Genomic DNA, 20,512 nt, shown 5'->3' on the forward strand with positions numbered 1-20,512 from the left:
AATCGATGATTACATGAGAGGCTCGCAGTGTGGTGGATCTGAGCGATGGGTTTCACAGAAACAGCCTCTTGATTGGGCCCGTGTGCCTCTTCAACCGGCTGCCGCTCGCCTCTCTGGACATCAGGTTCTCCATGCCCTCACGGATCCAGCGGGTGTACTTGGACACCTGTGTGTAGACGCCGTATTTGCCTTTGCGTGCGCAGCCTTCGCCCCAGCTAACGATGCCGGTGACAAAATATGTGTTGCGATAGCGTGTGACGTGCGGCCCGCCGCTGTCACCTTGGCAGGCGTCCTTGGATTCTTTGTCGTAGCCGGCACAGAACATGCGGACAGAGATGCGCAGCTGGGTTGATTCGATGCAGGTAAGACGATCCACGTAGGGGACAGTGAGGCGCTGCAAGATGGTGGACGGCTGACGACCCTCGCCGACACGTCCGAAACCGCTGACTATACCGTCCGGCTGCCTCATCAGGACCTGCGAGAGGAGGTAAGACATGTGACGGGTCCATATGAATATCACATTATTGTTAAGATGAGACGACTGATGACACTAATAATTGTAGGCCAGCTAACTTAGCTTAGCATAAAGACAGAAAACAGGTACACAGCTAGCCACTAAATCTCTTTTTAAAATTTGTTTTAGTATGTGACGATAAAGGTTTCAGGTTTTAGGGATTATGTGCTGGACTGTCGCCCGGACCTGTAACTTCCTGTCTACGATCGGTACCTGGCCAGCAATGGACTGCTCAGGGCCAAGACACGTACACTTCAGCTTGTGATTATGTAAGTTTATGACTGATGGATGTTTCAATCAGGTGCACGTGGTTCAAAGGTTCACCTTTTCAGCAAAGTCTGGCTCAGGTAAGCAGGCCGGCAGGATGAACCTGGTGAACTTGATGGGCTTGGTCAGTTTGATGAGTGCGATGTCATTGTGGTAGGTATCTGGTTTGTATCTGTTGTGGGTGATGATCGTTTCCACATGGTGGATAGCTTCATTACCATGTTCCACCAACACGTCAAACTCACCTGAATGAATATTGACCATTTAGAAAACAGCGCTTATGAACGTTGGCTTTATAGCACCTTGAATACAGAAATTGCAGTTCAACGTTCTTTCAAAGCCAACGTACCAAGCTTGATGTAGAGGAAGCGTGATTGGTTCATGCAGTGGGCGGCGGTCAGGATGATGTATTCGTTGAGGATGGTTCCTCCGCAGAACCCTCGGTCTTCCTCGTTCATGAGGAGAGCCTTTAAGACGAGACAGAAAAGAAAACTGGGTGAAACATTGACCCCAAAGAGCCCCTGTAGAGATGATGATGGGCACCTTGACAGAAATGGACTCCCAGGTATCTACCTAGAGATACCATGGTTTCTATGTGCAGACAATGAGGACACCTTGATCATGATGGAAGCCTAGAGTTCCATAAAGAGGATTACTCGTCCATGGTTTTCTTTGTCTTTATCAGGACATTTCATCATCGCTATAAAGAAGTGTCTGTACCTGCCAGGGGCATTCTCCTGGTGGACAATCCTCCCCGTTGACGATGCGGGTCATACCCGCCATTTGTGAGTGAATAAATTCTTCAAAAACTTCGTTATCGAACAAAGGCTTGCTCTTTGTGCTGTTCAGAGAGAGTGGTGAGGTCTCGTTACTCAGGCCGGTGGAGTTGGCGTTGATGTCCGTCAGGTTCGACCCGGTGGTGTCCCCCACCGTCACGTTCTTCCGCTCGTACCTGAAAACAAACCGGATGTCTTCGCTGATGATGGCGCCACATTTGAAGGTCACTGCAAGAGTTTGAGAGATGTTTAAAGGTCAGAGTTTGTGCATCAGAAACAAGCATGTCCCTCGTCTTCTCTGATTGTTGGAATTAAACAATGCCAATTAGAGTCTGACATGAATGAGAGGAACTTGTGTTCTGCTGTTGGTGCTTCAGGAACAGTTACAGGGTGAGGACCGGAGAAAGTAGAGCCAGCGTCTTTCTGGGCGAAACATATTCTCAATCTACGCCTTTAGTCTAACCTGTCGTGTCGGAGATGACCTGTAAGGATACAACTAAGCACTCGACTGTCGTGAAACCATTAAAAGACCATGTCGACTCTGGAGTCGCTCTCACTGTTAGAGTGGCAGGATTTGTCATCTGATGCCAGGTAATATCCGTCGGTGCAGGAGCACTGAACGTCTCCTCTGATCACGTTGCAGAAGTGTTCGCAGCCTCCGTTTTTGTTCTCGCAGAGCTCAGGGATAACTGCAAAGACAAAGGGAGCGACATCAAGAACTAGAAGGGGTGTTCTGCTTCCAACTTGTTAGACCAACACAGACAAGCCAGACAGGAACATCAGTGTTGGACGATCACGGTCACGGTTAATTAGGTGAGCTGAGTGAGCTGCTGTCCAGGTGGACTGTGGCTCTGTACCGATTTCACAGTTGAAGCCCTGGTATCCCGACTGACAGAAGCAGGTGTAGCCTCCGATTGCGTCTTTGCAAACTCCTCCATAAGCACAGGGCTGTGACTCGCATGCATCGCCATCTGCAGGACAAACACGTTCAGTCAGAGGGGATTGGACGTTTCAGGGGGTTCGGGACCTTTTATTATCTTGTTTCTTAAAACTGCGTCTCCTGATTTTGTTACAGCACCGACCAAGTACCTCAATCCGCCTGTATCACTTTGTATTTAAATTAGATTTCAGGGAGATTTAGCCAAAGAAAAAAGTCCTTACCGACGTATTTGGCCCAGAATTCATTCTGCAAAAAAGAAAAAGGGACGAATGAGTCGTTGACAACAACATACGGTTTGATCAGTACGTCTCAGAGAAGAACATTAAAGAGAAAATCCTCGTTTGTGGAACTTTTATGATCTGAAACTGGAACCTGGAGATTTACAGATTGACCAAACACAAACCTGATCTTCTTTATGGATCTTGTCTGCGAGCAAAGTATCCAGCTAACTACACCTACAAATAGCTTCAATCGTCCAGCCAGAGCGTTTCATTTGTACCCTGATGCTTCTGCACTCGATCACTGAAGAACGTCTGAATCAGTCTGTAAACTGTTCAGATGTTAGGAAACATATTACTTTACTTCTGACAGAGCTAGGCTACCACTGTCGCTCCAGTCTTTGTGCTAAGCTAGTTTAAGTTGGGCTAATCATGGACACACTTCTATCATGTGACTGTGTGTTAAACATTGAACAGGTACAATGATGTTGAGATGGATTGACTGCAGAGTTTCTGTTTGTGTTTTTATACAGTTTTCTGGACGTCTTCGAAGATCTCTCGCGCCTCCTCCCAGCTGCAGCGCTCCTCCACACACTCCCTCTCCATGTCGCCTTGTTTCACCTCCTCGAAGAAGCTGTTGGCTCGCCTCCGCCGGGTCAGCACCTGGCTGGCTGCTTTGCCGTCCAGGAAGACTGTTGAGAGAACAGGAAGGATTGAAGTGATGTTTAACCGTCCTTTAGTTACAGCTAATGTCTCTGTGCATCACAACACTTCTGGATGGACTGTGGTTCATGTTCCCCAGAGGACGGATCATACTGGCTTCAGTGATTCTCTGACTTCCTGTCTCGCCAGCAGCAGCTTTAGGTTTCTCTCATAAAGTAAACATACCTGGACATCGGCTAAATCGACTGGCACAAACGCTTTACTGATTCATGGTTCTCAGAGGATGTATCCTGATGGTTTTGAGTCTTTTTGAGTGCCAACATTAAGTTTACGTTTGTAGATTCAAGTGACAATTTGTATTTGGACATTTTTGATGTATTGCTGTGTTCAGACATTCATGTTCCCCAGAGGATGATCCCTAATGACAAAGCTTATCCTGACTTTTTCAAGTTTTTATAATTGATTTAATAAATTGTCGGTAAACTTTGAAGGTTCAGACGCTCGTGTTCCCCTTGGGATGAATCAGCAGGTTAACATATCTGGACTAGATCGACCTGTACAATCGTTTGTATGGGTTCATGGTTCCCAGAGGATGCATGCTGCTGATTTGGAACCTTTTTAGTGCCATAGATAAAGTTTAGAGATTCAAGTGACAATTTGTGTTGGGCAGTTTTTCCTGTTTCTGTGAAATAAAGCTCATTGATGGTCCCCAGAGGATGATCCCGAATGACGTTGGTTACCCTGTGAGTTTTCGTTATAGCGCCACAAACATGTCAAAGGTTTGATACTTTATCTATCTCAAGATTTACTTAACAGATGCTCTCGCTCCCCAGAGGATCAATCTGACTGATCGCTTCATCCACATCATCATGTCAACGTCTCAGTGAGTCCCCTTCTTTGGTTTATGATCAAATACCTTCCCAGAGAAATAACAAGACAGAGCGACCAATCACAGCCCGGCGTGGGGCTTGTTTAACAATATGATGTATCTGAGTGAAGCATAGAGCTTTCAATCATCATAAATCATGGTCACAACAAGGTCATGTGTCACCTGTCAGCCCAGTCAACACACAACCCCCCCCCAACACCACCACCCAACACACGCAACACGTTGGTGCGTCTTCTCCACCCTGCTTTAACTTCCTTTTCTTCCCCCCTCCCCTCCTCTTCCTCGCCCCTCTCAGTTCCAGTGAACTCACCTACGTGAGCGGCGGCCAGGTGGAGCAGCAGGAGGGCGAGAGAGAGACGCTGAAACCACGACATGGCCTCTGATGATGGTGAGCTCGGCTGGAGAAACCTCTGTGATCTGAGTGGAAGTAATGGAGTCTGAGTGTGGAGAGAGAGAGAGAGAGAGAGAGAGAGAGAGGGGGGAGGGGGTGGAGGAGAGGGCAATGACCTGTATGAACAGAGAGAGAGAGGGGGGAGGGAGAGGTGTCCACACATTCAGACTGCACTGATAGGAGTGGGCGGGGCTTATGGTCACACTTCCTGTTTACACTGGAGCTAAAACATGTTCTGCTTTACTTTATGTGGACAGAAACAAAGAACATTTACTGAAGTGTGTTTACTTCCATCCTGACTGCACCACGTGTATCTGACACATTCAGATGTCACGGATGGAGAACTTTGACATGGCAGACATGACAGCTCAAATCTCTATATCGCCCCCTGCTGACTGGCTGCAGTATAGCTCATAAAGCCCGCCTCCTCCATGTTAACAGGTGGGACATGAGTCAAACTATAAAATCAAAATACACGTCAAATACATTTTTCATTATAGTTAGTTCTTATCATGCTGATTTATGTCCAAGTGTTCATTATTCTGACAAGTTTACTTTTAATTAGTTATTTGATGCTATAAAAAGGGGGTGTGGCCTCATGATTGACAGCTCTGTGGACAAATGGGGCTCCTGCAGCGTTCTGTTCCCGAGTAGCAGAGTAGAGGAGGAATGGCGAAAGAAGCTGTTCTGCTGCAGACTGAGCCCACCTGAGGGCTCCAACACCTCAAGGACACCTGAGGGCTCCAACACGTCAAGGCCACCTGAGGGCTCCAACACGTCAAGGCCACCTGAGGGCTCCAACACCTCAAGCCCACCAGAGGGCTCCAACACCTCAAGGACACCTGAGGGCTCCAACACGCCAAGCCCACCTGAGGGCACCAAAACCCCAAGGCCACCTGAGGGCTCCAACACGTCAAGCCCACCTGAGGGCACCAAAACCTCAAGGACACCTGAGGGCTCCAACACGTCAAGCCCACCTGAGGGCTCCAACACGTCGAGCCCACCTAAGGGCTCCAACACGTCAAGGACACCTGAGGGCACCAAAACCTCAAGGCCACCTGAGGGCTCCAACACGTCAAGCCCACCTGAGGGCTCCAACACAGCAAGGCCACCTGAGGGCTCCAACACGTCAAGCCCACCTGAGGGCTCCAACACGTCGAGCCCACCTGAGGGCTCCAACACAGCAAGGCCACCTGAGGGCTCCAACACGTCAAGCCCACCTGAGGGCTCCAACACGTCAAGGACACCTGAGGGCTCCAACACGTCGAGCCCACCTGAGGGCTCCAACACGTCGAGCCCACCTGAGGGCTCCAACACGTCGAGCCCACCTGAGGGCTCCAACACAGCAAGGCCACCTGAGGGCTCCAACACAGCAAGGACACCTGAGGGCTCCAACACGTCAAGGACACCTGAGGGCTCCAACACGTCGAGCCCACCTGAGGGCTCCAACACGTCGAGCCCACCTGAGGGCTCCAACACGTCGAGCCCACCTGAGGGCTCCAACACAGCAAGGCCACCTGAGGGCTCCAACACGTCAAGCCCACCTGAGGGCTCCAACACGTCAAGGACACCTGAGGGCTCCAACACGTCAAGGCCACCTGAGGGCTCCAACACAGCAAGCCCACCTGAGGGCTCCAACACGTCCATGTCCAGAGGAACACGTCCTGATTTGAGCCGAACAATAATCAATCATTACATCGAGAAGATCTCAGCAGATGTTCTTGTTCTTGAGTCCAACAGGAAGTCGTTCTCTCTGAAATAGATTTTTTTTTTAATAATTTTTTTTCAACTTTTCTGGAAATTCTTCACTGAACTACTTAAAAGTTGATGTGACGTGAACAGAGACGTCAGAGAGAAGGATCAGGAAGCAGAGCCAGAGGCTGCAAACAGAGTCAATTATTAATGATGGGAGTATCACACACACACACACACAAACACACACACGCAGAGCAGAAGGAATTCATCTCCTCATGTTCCCTGACTCCTTTTGGCAGAGCGTCACCTCCTACTGAGGAGAGACAGGCGGGGGAGGGGGGTGGGGCAGGCATTTACAGGAAAGGAGGATTTTCAAACACTGACTCAACGTCGAGGTTGTTGGGGTCAGCTCCTGTTTTACCTCCAAACATGTCCACCTCCACTTCCTGCCCTGCAGCCAATCAGCTGAGGGGGCCGCGCGGCCGACGTGCAGACTGAACATTTACTCTGCAGAGTGAAACACGGATCAGCTGCAGGTCGAAACAGACGAAGAAGAAGTGAGCGGGAAAATGTACTGAAAGAACGTCAAAGTGTTTTATGTCCTGCTGAGTTTAACACCCTCAGAAAGACACTAAACCTGTCTGATAAATGTGGTGAAGTACAAAGTGTTAAACACTCTTATTATTGTAGAAACGTTCTTTTCTGAGGGTTGAAAGATGACATCATCTGCAAAGGAAACGTGGGCGTGTAAAAGAGAGAGAGACCATTGTGTTTAAATGATGTGTCCATGCTTCCTCACAGGGTGCCACGCCTCCTTGTTTGGGGCTGATGTGGGTTTAATAGTTAGACTCAATAATAACCACAAACGCTCCTCTGTTTCTCACTCAGTCATTTTAATTCAGCGCCTCACACGTCGTCTCTGCGCCGATCACTCGCAGCCTGAAGGTTTGACATGAAACTCCACAGAACAAAGCGACACTGTCAAAACTTAGAGCACGATCATGATTTTATTTGACATGAATTATAACGAAGCTTTGATGTATTGATGATAAAACGTTCTCTCTACGCTGGCTTCTCATTGGCTGTCGTCATGGAGGGCGGGTCTTTCATGATGGCCTCCACCCAGTCCACATAGTTGGCCATGTTGGTGTACACCCCATATATCCCCTGCGGTGAGCAGCCCCGCCCCCAGGCGACCACACCTGACAGGAAGTGGGTGGAGCCGTAGAGCGTGACGAGCGGACTGCCGTCGTCTCCGCGGCAGCTCGGCTGGTTGATCTCCATGTACCCCGCACACAGCAGGTTGCTGCTGAAGTTGAACTGGGCGGAGCCGGGGGAGCACCGGGAGGGCTGGATCATGGGGACGGTAAATTTACGGAGGATAGGGGAGAGCGGGGCCGTGCGGTCCAAATCCGGCTCCTCGTTGCCCCCGGTGATCCTCATGCCCCACCCGGACACGCTGTGGTACCTGATCGCCAGGAGCTCCTGCTGGGCCAGGTGTTTGGTGGGCAGGCAGACGGGGACAACATGGCGGTTCAACAACACGGGTCGACTCAGCCGCAGCAACGCGACGTCGCCGTCACCCGTCGCCTGGACATAACCTTCATGAGGGATCGTCATGGAAACAGGTATCCTCTGTTCTGTGCCCTCCTCCACGTCCAGGTTGTGCTCACCTGGTGACAGAGAAGGAGTCGTTAAACGAGACGCAGAAAGTCACTCGCACAGCTCGACCTCTGAAGAGCTTCAGGAACAGACTTTAAGAATGTTTGACCTTTTGTTACCTTTACTGTGAAAGTAAAAAAGGAAACAGATTTATATAAGAGATCGACTCAAACGCTGAGGTTAAACAGGTGAGTTACCTGCCACCACCGTCAGGTTCTGGGGGCTTTTATCATGGACACAGTGAGCAGCGGTGACGACCCAGCCTGGACTGATCAGAGCTCCTCCACAGTGACTCTGTCCATCGAGCTGAACCAGAACCTGAGACACACACACACACACACACACGCACGCACGCACACACACACACACACACACACGTCAGAGACGATGAACCCGCGTGGTCTCAGTGCACTCTGCTGATCACATGATCTTGATATGTGTTGACCCCATTCCTGCCCCCCTGAGGATGAACCCTTTGAAGGCTTCATTATGTTCCCTCCAGCGCCCCCCTCAGGTCAAACCTCACATCTTCTCCTACAGTTCTTACTCTAAGAACAAATGTTCAGCATGTTGGTCCATACAGTGGCTGTCATGCACCACGAAGCCTGCAGGGGGCACCAGCTGAGCGTTTACCTGCCAGGGACACTCCCCTCTGGGGCAGTGGTTGGTCCCCACCAGCCTGGTGTGACCCTGCACCCCCTGGTTCAGGTCCGGTTCCTGTGGAGGCAGACGTCCGCACGGAAACTCGTCTGAAACAGGAAACACGAGTCAGAGCGGTTTTTACACCAACGCTGAGTTTAAACTACTAACATGACGAAGCTGAGCTTAACGAGGGGGCAACGGGGGCAGATTTGTTCTTACTATAAATCTACATATTAGACTTCACAGCCTGATGCATGAACAGCAGTGAACATAGTCATACCCTGAGCGATGCACGCTCGCCCGTCCGCTCCCAGCGTGTACCCGTCGGCGCAGGAACACTTGTGCTGTGCTCCTGAGCCGTCACAGAAGTGCTGACAGCCTCCGTTCTGATAAACACACTTCAGCAGGTCTTCGACCGCTGAGGAGACAGACACGATACAGCACGCATCACGTGACCACACATTTACATGAGACACAGCGGCCATGTTGGACCAGCTGACAGTCTGTTCCACATCTGTCCAGTGTTCCAACATGATGTTTCACCTGTGCTTTCTGCCGCAGGTACGCCCACACATGAGAGCACATGAACACACGTGATGTGTTGTTACACACACGTGCATGAAGTGTTTGTGTTTGTGTGTTAAACTCCTTCTCACCTCTCTCACAGTATTTTCCTCCGAATCCGTCGGGACAGAAACATTGGTAGGTCGTCCCCAGGTACACACACGTGCCATTATTCTGACACGGGTTAACCAGGCAGGGGTCACGACCTCAAAGACAGACAACCTTTTTATCATCAATAATAACACCTCAGATTATTAAATATATAATAAATAATCATTATGAGATCTGGAGCAATCAAACAGTCACGATCACGTGTCAGTCAGCAGGAGAAAAAGAGGAGCTGATCGATCGATTGTTACACAGACATCAGAAGAATGGATCAATAAGACGAACGAGTTTCAGCAGCATAAAAACAATAAATCAATATCTGTTATCACCACAAATCAATGCACTGATCACAGGAAGAATGCATCGTTTACGAGCGTCAGTATCTCCTCTGTTCAAAGTTAAATCAAACCAAAGGTCAAAGGTCACTCACGTTCATACGTCAGCCAGAACTGCTTCTGCAGAGACAAATCAACCTCAGCTTTGTTATTGTTATTAACAGAGCTGCTGTAAAGAGTGGGGATGCTAATGTGCTAACAATTTAGCCCATTCATCACACTTGGTTACATAATGCACAGTGGGGAGTGTGTTAACATGCTAATCCCACAGCCATAAGCCATTAGCCATTAGCCAGAGGTCTGAACAGAAGCTCATTAATGGAGATTTCATCATAAAATAATAAATACAACTTCTCTAAATACTGTATGCTAATGCTAATGCTAGCTGATCTTTGGCACTTCCTGCTAACAGAGAAAATTTGACTTTTAATGAAGCAAAACGAAACTTTTACTTATAAAATGTCACAAAATGAACAAAACACACTGTCAGCATCAATCATGTGACAGAACATGAGCTAAAGCTAATGCTAACGTCTGCTAAAGCTAATGCTAACGTTCTCAGGCAGGTTAAAAGAGCCATAAGAACTTTAACCACTATTGACACAATCTGTACAAACATGAGTTTTAGTTTAAGACATCAGTGGTGAGTCTCTGACCGTCCTGTCCTCGTCCTCGAACACTTCCCGCGCCTCCTCGTAGACGCACACCTCCTCGATGCACTCCCTCTCCAGGTTTCCTTGCTGCAGCTCCTCCAGGAAGCCGCTGTTCGCTCGCCGCCATCTTTGCAGCACGGCGTCGGCCTCGTGCTTCTGCACAAACACTGACACGACGAATAAACACAACCATTCAGGAAACTTTAGACTGTGTAAAAAGCTGTTTATTTTTTACAGTCACTCTTTAACAAACTGCTGTTTGCTGCTAACATGCTAACATGCTAACATGCTAACGTTTTGTCCCAAACACACAGACCTGCAGCAGCAGCGACGCCCGACAGCAGAATCCAGACGCTGCAGCAGCTCCTCAGCAACATGATGTGTTCAGTGTCTCACACAGTCAGGTTAAAGGGCTTTTAGGACAAGAGGGACGGTTTGAGGCCACGCCCACTCAACCTCTGACCCCTGTTTTAACAAGGTCAGTGAACACACCATCACTGTGTCCTGCTCTTTAACAGGTCTATTGATTATGAGATTATCTGCAGCAAAGAGCCTCTCTGACATCTCTGTGAAGTGTCATCACATGTAACCTGTATGAACACACACACACACACACACACACACACACACAGGCATTTACACGATTGCCTAATAAGCAAACAGCTGAGGAACATGCAGCTGCTGATCACTGCTGCATGTTGCTTATCACTGTTATTGATCGGAGCGTCATCAGCTGATGCATCACTGACACACAGAGACATATTTTATGATTCTTGTTTAATTAAAGCGTCTCAGACTTGTTTCAGCAGAACGTCACACAATAACATGAATCCTATAATTCATTAGAAGTAGTTCTATGTTGTCAATGCAAAGTGTTCACACACACACACACACACTCGGTCTCTGTGTGTTCACGCTCTCAGGTCGTCACAGAGTCTCGGTGGTGTTCGTCACTGTTCGGTTGTGGATCCACTCCAGGTAGTTTGACACTCGGGTGTAGATGCCGTAGTTTCCTGGTCGCGCGCAGCCCTTCCCCCAGCTGACGACCCCCAGCAGGAACACCGTCTTCTTGTACTTGGTCACCAGGGGGCCGCCGCTGTCGCCTTTACACGAGTCCTGTCGGCCCTCGATGTACCCGGCACAGAACATGTTCTCAGTGAGCACCACGCCGCTCTCCTCCACGCACTGCTGCGTCCGGATCCTCGGCACCTGCAGCCGCCGCAGGAGGGTGGAGGTGGGGCCGTTCTCGCCCCTCCTCCCCCAGCCGCTCACCGTGTGCAGGCGGATGGCCCAGAGGTCGCGCTCGGCCAGAGGTCGTGTCGGCATGCAGGCTGGGACGGCGTACGGCGAGTAGACGATAGGAGACGCCAGGCGGAGAAGGGCGATGTCGTTGTCGGCGGTGGTTTTCACGTAGTTCTCGTGCATGATGATCTCAGAAACCTGGAGGCGCTGCTCCGTGCCCTCGTCCTCATCCGTGTTGTGCTCGCCTGACAGACAAAGAGTTGTTTTTTATAGCTACGATGGAGGAGCGGTTTCTTTAATGACAGCTGGAGTTTAATGTGAGGAGGGATTCGTACCTGCGACCACCTGAAGGAACTGAGCCTCCGTGTCCTCCAGGCAGTGAGAGGCTGTGAGGATCCACGTGGGTTTATAAATCACTCCTCCACAGAAACCTTTGCCTTTGTACACCAGCAAAACCTCAAAGACAAACAGTCACAATGATATCTGATGCTGACACACACGCTCTGTGACCCAAACCAACAGAAGCTGAGGCTAATCTGTACTCAAGCTTCACACAGGCTCTGCAGTGAATGGGTGAACTTTCCCTTTAAATTCAACGTACCTGCCAGGGACATTCACCTTTGGGGCACTCAGTTCCTCCGACGATGCGAGCTCGGGAGTCGAGCTGCTCTGCTTTGTTTCCCCCCTGCAGGACGGGGACCATGCCGCACGCTAACACATCTGAAACAACACGAAGAACATAAAGCAGAGCGGGTCGTATATTATTAGTCCAAGAGCCTGAGGTGTCCTACAGGGATCAACACTGGGGCCACTTATGTTCTGCACTAACATGCGACCATAAAACATGTGAGAAAGTAAAATATGAATAAAACAGGTGATTGTTATGCAGATGACACACTCGTCTATCATCGGCACTATAGAGTTTGAATGTTAAGAACCTCAGGCCTATCATGCTATCATGGGGAGCTAATGCCATTTCGCTATGTGCCTTTGGAGGACGCTATCCGCTTCCTGAATGGGCCATGGAAAACCTCCGCCCATCTCCGACGTCATGTCTCGCCAGGTTTGAAATGTGGACGGCAGACCTGAAGCTTTTTTAGACGATACAGCGGCATATCCTCGTCGTGTTTCAGATTCTGTCCCGCTCTGAGCCGTCGCCTGCAGAGAAACGGTCGTATTTCACTCCAGCGTCTCTCGCGTGGCTGTTCCTTTCAGAGGCAGGGGCGCAATGCATGCTGGGTGTTGTAGGCATGGAGAATGGACGAAACCACAAGCTGTTTGTAGGACTTTCTCCACAGCTATGGCAATTTCAAATATTGCTTCTATCGATTACAGAGAACACCAGCTGTGACTGACTGCGGGTGAACTGGCCCTTTAAGGTTTGAGAAAATAAACTTCAGGACTAATGTGGCTGTTTTTAAGGACAAACAAACATCAAAGGGCATCAGTGGAGTCATCAGACGTTTGGTTTATTTACTGTGAAACAGCGTATCAGAGTCCAAAGGTTACTCGGGGCCTGCTCAGTTTTTCTGCAAACTTATTCTGAGAAAAAAGAAAACATGTTTGTGTTTGAATTAAGCACTCGTGTGTTTTTAAGGATCACTCAGCCTGGCAGGTTTAATATGATTACAGTCAGAATTCTGTATTTCCTAACATTTAATCTTCCATCTTTTCGTGGCTCTCTGAGGAAACACGGCTTCAGTGTGCAGGTACTTTGTACCACTGTGTGCTTTCCTTAAGTCACTTGAATACATCATATTGACCTCTCACCTCTTGCGGCGCAGCTGCGCCCATCCACATCCAGGAAGTAGCCTTCTGCACACGAGCAGTTGAGCCTCTGTCCTCCCTCGTCTTCCTCACAGAAGTGGTCACAGCCTCCGTTCTCCAGCAGGCAGGTGTTGGAGACGCTCTGGTAATCTGGTCAGCATAATGTTGTACTGTTATTCTCTATGTTTCAATAAGACAGTGTCATATAATCATCATATAATAGTTTTATGAAGCTGTTTGGTTGTGATGCAGAAAGACAACAGGAGACAATAAAAGGAACTGTTCGTGTGAAAACAAACGAGGACCGAGATCAGAGCCTTGAGGAACTCCATCGCTCAAAACAGCCGGTTCAGACGTCACGAATCATCTTGGAAAGTTAGTCATAGTTTATCTGTTAATTTGATGCTGGACTTTTCACAGCTCCTTCACCTTCATGTCTAAATCTGTAGACACGTCATGTAACGTGTGCAGACAGACCTCCTGACTGTAAAGAACGTTTGAGTCTCACCGAGCTCACAGTTGAGGCCGCTGAACTCAGGCAGGCAGAAGCAGGCGTAGGATGAGCCCAGGGTGGAGCAGCTGCCGCTGTTCAGACAGGGGCTGGACTCACAGCTGTCGGGGACTGAAGGATGAGAATCTAGAGGTCATTTCATCTCACAGGCCAGGTGTCGTACCTGCCGCTGACTGTCAGACTGTGGATCATGTGACTGGATCTCCAGAATATTTACAAATCAGTTCATTAATCAGCTTTTTTTTACTTAACACCTGCCCTGGCTGATTTATCACAGGTGGAGCTAGCATTAGCCTTGGTTAGCAGATCAAATACTCTAAAGGTGTGTGTGATGGACAGAGGATGAAGATGTTCGTCTGCTTACGGTTGTACGTTTTCCAGAACTCGTTCTGAGGAAACAGAAAGATTTTATTGTTTTTGTTCTGAAACCAAAGAAACGTGTTAGTTTGAATAAAACCCGCCTGACCGTGATCTCGTCGTGCTCGAACACCTCCCGCGCCTCCTCGTACGAGCACTTCTCCTCCAGACACTCCCTCTTCAGATCTCCCATCTGAAGCTCCTCAAACCAGCCCGAGTTAAACCTGCGAGTCCGGACCAGCACGCCATGAGCCGCATCCGGATCCAGGAAGACTGACGGCCACAGAGGGACGAAGAGGCCGACAGAGTTACGTGTTGATGTCGTGATGATGAACTTTATTTACACCATCAGCAGGTCAATATTTAATGACCCAGAGCTGTGCTCACTGCTAACTGTCAGTGCTAACATGCTAACTGTGGAGACGGGCGGCCATAAATAAATCATGTAAGTCAAAACACAAACAATAAAAAAAGTTGCAACAAAAAGACAAAGAAATGATCAAATGCACAGACTGATTTATTTCATGCTGACGAAGTGAAATCGATTATTTATGAGTATTTCCTTCAGATGGTCTTAAAGGGCCGGGCTGTCACTCGTCAGGCTTTTAGTCACTTTCATTAAACACATAAATAATTTAATAAATAAAAATATAAAGTAAAATAAAGTAAATAAATACTTAATTTTAGATCCATTATTATCATGGCACACTGAGGACTCCGTACATTCATCAGCTGAACATGTTAGCATTGTTAGCATGCTGACGTTAGCATGTCTTTAAAAGCGGCGCAGCGTTCAGCATGAGTGCAGACTCATCAATCACCTTTTCACTGTCATGTTTCTAATCGTTGTGTCTCACCTGACGCCGCGCGGCGGCTCCACGAGCTCAAGACGAAGGTGAAGAAGATTTTCAGCCACATGCTGCGTTTCATCCGAGAGTTTGGAGCTGAGGTTAGAGGACCTGAGGGGGCAAAGTCTCCCCCCCCCCCACCGCTGCAGCTGATCACATGACCCTGATGGAAACGCTCTGTGTGACCCGAACACATCAATGTCTACAGGAACAATGCATTTTGGGTAATACCTTTCCTGTCTGTGCCTCAGAGTGATGATGTCATTTTAAAACACAGACTTTACCTGCCACCTGAAACACATCTGTTTGTAACGCAGGCAGCGGCTTCGATACAGAATCACTGGTTTATCTTGAAGGGTGCTGAGCTCTGCAGGAACGTGAGGATGAAAGGCGTCATTATGGGCCAGACCCGGGGCTGTGTTTAGCCTAGCTTAGCACAAAGACTGGGAGCAGGGGGAAACTGCTAGCTGAGGTGCATCGTGTGAAGCTCCACCTTGTCAGGTGTAAACAAAAAGAAGTTTCAGGCGTCAGTTTTTATTATTTTATTCTTGATTTGTTTCACATGAACCAGTAAAAGAATCAACGTCGCACAGAGTCAGAGAATCACTGTTTGATGAGCCGACTCAGACGGCGCGTCAGACTGTGACTCGTACAGAACACAAACTCCTCCCTGCATGCAGAACCAGCTTTCTGTCCCCATTTCATTATAAAGATTTGCTGTCATGTCGTCAGTAGAGTCGCAGAGTGAGACGAGCGGCTGCTTCAGTGTTCAGAAAATGAAGCTCTGTGATTGGACGATTCTGTCCGTGTTCTGATGTTTTGCACTGATGAAGAGTTTAACTGAGTATTTAGTATTTAGGGATCAAATCATGCGCAGCAGCAGAACCTGGCGGAGCTCCTCCCACTTCACGACTCTAAAGACACATTTATAGTCTAGACTACGTTCTACTCGTTATGTTTACTTTCAGAACCGTCCCGCCGCAGTCTGGACCCGGACCGGTTTCAGCCGGTGGACATGGTGTCCTCGATCCAGCCCAGGAAGTTGCTGACTTTGGCGTAGACCCCGTACAAGTTCTCGTTGGCGCAGCCCTTCCCCCAGCTCACCACGCCCGTCAGGAACCACGTCTTCTTGTAGCGCGTTACCAGCGGGCCGCCGCTGTCCCCCTCGCAGGCGTCCCGTCCGCCGCTCTTGAAGCCGGCGCAGAGCATGTTCCGGGTGATGTTGAGCTGTGTGTGCAGGCGGCACTCCTGCAGCGGGACCCTCGGCAGCACCAGCCGCTGCAGGATGCTGGCTGGCAGTCCAAACTGCTTCTGGCGGCCCCAGCCCGACACGGTGGAGTGGCGGATGCCGGCCAGCGTGCGGCTGAAGGAGCTGTTCTGGGCGGGCAGACAGATGGGGACCACGTAGGCCCCCAGTTTGATGGGCTGGTGCAGCTTCAGCAGCGCCACGTCGCTGTCCGAGCTCGAGTGGTTGTAGCCATGGTGGATCGTCACTGCGACCACCCGACTCTTCTGCTCCGTCATCTCCTCCACGTCCCGGTCGTGCTCGCCTTCACACAGACATATTTCACATTTCATACCAAGCTTTGACACGTGCCGTTAAATTCTGTCACATTATATCAAACTACAAAAATGGCGGCGTCCTGGGTGACATCACGCCACCAACAAACCAAGAGAAGATGAATCCATCTCACCCACGGTGATGTGGAACAGGGTGCCCGGTTTCCTAAACACGCAGTGAGCTGCCGTCAGCATCCAGCGATCGGACAGCACGATGGCTCCACAGGTGTACTCGTGATCCTCCGTCAGCAGAGCCTGAAGAGACGCAGCGTTAGCATCACGCCACACTCAGAAGAACAGCATGCTGAACGCTTCAGCTTTAACATTATAATGAGCACGCTGCTGCTCCTCTTAGCTCCTCTAAAGAGAGAGAATGTAGAGAAGAGAATGTACGTCGTCATGTCAAACATGTGTGACGTCTCACCTGCCACGGACACTGTCCTTTGGGGCAGATCTGTCCGTTAACGACCCTGGGGGCAAAGTGCATCAGAGGTCGTCCACATGTCACGCTGTCTGCAGCAGAGACGAGAGAGTCAGAGCGTTCACACAGCTGGAGCAGAACGATGTTACAAGCTAGGAGGTTAGCATGCTAGTCAGGGACGGCTTGTTGCTCGGGCTCTGGGAGGTGTGTCAGGTGTCCTGGATGTTCAGTGTTCTGGGTTGTGTGTGGAAGTTTCTGGAGTGTGGTGACCAGCACATCGGATGTCAGGACATCGTGAGTGGAACAATGATGAATACTGTTTACTAGGTGGTTGGTAGTGTTGTTGTTGTGTAGTTGTGTTGTGTGGTTGTGTTGTTGTTGTGGCGTTGTGTTGTGTGGTTGTGTTTCTGTGGCGTTGTGTTGTGTGGTTGTGTTGTTGTTGTGGCGTTGTGTTGTGTGGTTGTGTTGTTGTTGTGGCGTTGTGTTGTGTGGTTGTGTTGTTGTTGTGTGGTTGTGTTGTTGTTGTGGCGTTGTGTTGTGTGGTTGTGTTGTTGTTGTGGCGTTGTGTTGTGTGGTTGTGTTGTTGTTGTGGCGTTGTGTTGTGTGGTTGTGTTGTTGTTGTGTGGTTGTGTTGTTGTTGTGGCGTTGTGTTGTGTGGTTGTGTTGTTGTTGTGGCGTTGTGTTGTGTGGTTGTGTTGTTGTTGTGGCGTTGTATTGTGTGGTTGTGTTGTTGTGGCGTTGTGTTGTGTGGTTGTGTTGTTGTTGTGGCGTTGTGTTGTGTGGTTGTGTTGTTGTGGCGTTGTGTTGTGTGGTTGTGTTGTTGTTGTGGCGTTGTGTTGTGTGGTTGTGTTGTTGTTGTGGCGTTGTGTTGTGTGGTTGTGTTGTTGTTGTGGTTATGTTGTGTGGTTGTGTTGTTTCTGTGGCGTTGTGTTGTGTGGTTGTGTTGTTTCTGTGGCGTTGTGTTGTGTGGTTGTGTTGTTGTTGTGGCGTTGTGTTGTGTGGTTGTGTTGTTGTTGTGGCGTTGTGTTGTGTGGTTGTGTTGTTGTTGTGGCGTTGTGTTGTGTGGTTGTGTTGTTGTTGTGGCGTTGTGTTGTGTGGTTGTGTTGTTGTTGTGGCGTTGTGTTGTGTGGTTGTGTTGTTGTTGTGGCGTTGTGTTGTGTGGTTGTGTTGTTGTTGTGGCGTTGTGTTGTGTGGTTGTGTTGTTGTTGTGGCGTTGTGTTGTGTGGTTGTGTTGTTGTTGTGGCGTTGTGTTGTGTGGTTGTGTTGTTGTTGTGGCGTTGTGTTGTGTGGTTGTGTTGTTGTTGTGGCGTTGTGTTGTGTGGTTGTGTTGTTTCTGTGGCGTTGTGTTGTGTGGTTGTGTTGTTGTTGTGGCGTTCCAGGCAGTAACTGGACAAACACTGATTCATATGTTGTCCTCTGTCTGTTAGGAGCGCTGACCTTGAGGCAGGCAGGTGCTGTTGTCTCGGTCCAGTCTGTAGCCTTTGGCACAGAAGCAGACGTGAGAACGATCCGGAAACTCCGAGCAGAAATGTTCACATCCTCCGTTTCTGAAGCGGCAGCCTCTGGAGGTCAAACGTGCTGCGAGGAGTCACAAACACAGACGGGAAACACAACTGAGTTCATCGCGACAGAAACTTGCCTCGTGGGCGCTCAGAGGAGAGTCTGTGGACGCACCTTTCTCACAGTGCAAACCATGGAAACCAGGTGGACATTTGCAGATGTAGTTGTGGACGTGGCGAGTGCAGGTGGCTCCGTTCTTACAGGGAGACGACTGGCAGTGATCCACCGCTGCAAACAGGAAGTAGACTTACTTTAACAGAGCATTTTTTACAGTGAGTGAACGTGAACGCTCCCTCCATCAGGTGTCAACATGCTGAGTACCTGTGTACTTCCTCCAGAACACCTCCTGCAGACAGACAGAGACACAAGTTAAAACAGAAGCATGAACTCGTGTGTGAGTGTGTGTGTGTGTGTGTTTGTGTGTGTGCGCGTGCGCGTGCGTGTGTGTGTGTGTGTGAGTGTGTGTGTGTGTGTGTGTGTGACGGACCAGCAGCTGCGGGTTGGGGAAGATCTCTTTGGCCTCCTCGTAGGAACATTTCTCCTCCCGACACTCGCGCTCCAGGTTTCCTCTCTTCAGCTCCTCAAACAGGAAGTTCGCCCGACGAGTGCGATGCAGGAAAGCGCTGGCCTCAGGTCTGTTCACTGTCACTCCTTTATAGACACAGATTATATGAATACAGGACGTCAGATCCACTGAGTGTTGTTACCCAGCGTGGCCACCAGAGGGACGACTGATGTAAAGCTTAGCTTGTGTTCACCCTGCAGTTCCTCTGGTGTCCACTTGAGGCTGTCTCCAGCAGTGAGTCAGTCCCCATAGAGCCCCATGTTAAACTTTACAGCACAAATAAACATGTTTACAGCCTGGTACAAAAAACAGTTTGGGTCTCTATAGCTCATTTCTCTCTTCATGACAACTGTACGGGGAGAATCTTTATACAGCTCACCTGTTTACATTATATTAAGGCTTACAGTGATGCAGCATTAGGGGCGTGGCCTCTGTGAGTGACAGCTGGGAGCTGCTAGCTGTCTGCTAGGTGTCCCCTCAGCTAATTCAGTCACTGAACGTAACCTCTGAGATTCAGGTGAGCGAGCGGCGAGCTCCTTCAGTCTGATAAATAAACTCTGTCAGCTCGTCACTCTGTGGTTAACTAGCTCATTAGCAGCTAATGAATTAGCCACGGACACAGACTGTTTAGCTTTGATAGCTTCGTGTTTGCTAACCCCTCGCTCCTCTCTATGGAACAAACATGGTCACCTCTGGCGACAGAAAACAAGATGGCAGCGAGCAGAATGTCAGACTGCCTTCAAAGGAGCAGTTGCCAAAGCGATGGATGATCAGCAGCTACAAGTTCATTAAGATCAAACATGTTGGTCCCGGCTCAAACGGACGGCTCTTTTATCTTCACAGGATGTTTTCATCTTTGGGACGGGTCTGTCAGCGCGCTGTCACAGGTCGACCAGCTGCTCACAGACGTTCAGAGAGTCAACAACTTCAGGTCACACGCTCTGAGACGGATGAAAACAAAAGAAAAAGAAGGAGAAGAGTACGAGAAGGTGAAGAACTGACCTCCAGGGAGCCCAGTGCATGCTGGGATACAAGCGATGAGGAGTCGTAAGAGGAAGAGTCGCTTCCTTTCTCTGCTGACGGTCGCCATGTTTGTTCTGATCTGATCAAAGGTCAGAAAACTAAAAACACACAGACCCCCCTCTATCACACACACACGCACACGCACGCACGCGCACACACACACACACACACACACACACTGACCCTCCTCTAGACGTGTTCTCTCACTCTCACCGTGGTCGTCTGAACAAACGTTTTCTGTTCAAACTTTTATTTTTTCACGTTTTTCTCGGAGCTCTTCTCGATGTTTCAAAATGGGCGGGGAAAGATGATGTCATCCACCTCTGAGCACCAATCAGGAT

General features: G+C 49.3%; 1 protein-coding gene across 1 annotated transcript; it reads right to left on the reverse strand.

The window, feature by feature from the left end:
• Positions 1-52: 52 nt before the first annotated feature.
• Positions 53-20,284, reverse strand: LOC138603286 (uncharacterized). The gene is made up of 24 exons (XM_069674967.1): positions 20,151-20,284; positions 19,071-19,234; positions 18,905-18,929; positions 18,698-18,811; positions 18,461-18,601; positions 17,027-17,115; positions 16,737-16,857; positions 16,050-16,592; positions 15,052-15,219; positions 14,304-14,467; positions 14,202-14,226; positions 13,835-13,948; positions 13,330-13,476; positions 12,161-12,279; positions 11,895-12,015; positions 11,272-11,804; positions 10,321-10,473; positions 9,760-9,784; positions 8,938-9,075; positions 2,115-2,246; positions 1,502-1,785; positions 1,131-1,248; positions 839-1,026; positions 53-475 (listed from the first exon to the last, which is right to left on the reverse strand). The coding sequence occupies exons 1-24, from the start codon at positions 20,236-20,238 to the stop codon at positions 53-55; spliced, it is 4,137 nt and encodes a 1,378-aa protein (XP_069531068.1). The 5' UTR covers positions 20,239-20,284.
• Positions 20,285-20,512: the final 228 nt, after the last annotated feature.

The sequence above is a fragment of the Semicossyphus pulcher genome, unplaced genomic scaffold (assembly GCF_022749685.1).
Source record: "Semicossyphus pulcher isolate SPU_LCO1_2020_fin unplaced genomic scaffold, fSemPul1.0.p SCAF_24, whole genome shotgun sequence".
Lineage (NCBI taxonomy): Eukaryota > Metazoa > Chordata > Actinopteri > Labriformes > Labridae > Semicossyphus > Semicossyphus pulcher.

Excerpts from the sequence above, each read along its gene's own strand:
- LOC138603286 (XM_069674967.1), bottom strand. The coding sequence starts at position 20,238 with ATGGCGACCGTCAGCAGAGAAAGGAAGCGACTCTTCCTCTTACGACTC. Across the intron at positions 12,016-12,160 it reads AAGGTGAATGTCCCTGGCAG|GTTTTGCTGGTGTACAAAGG; the intron begins GTACGTTGAATT and ends TTTGTCTTTGAG. Across the intron at positions 11,805-11,894 it reads GTTCCTTCAGGTGGTCGCAG|GCGAGCACAACACGGATGAG; the intron begins GTACGAATCCCT and ends TTTGTCTGTCAG.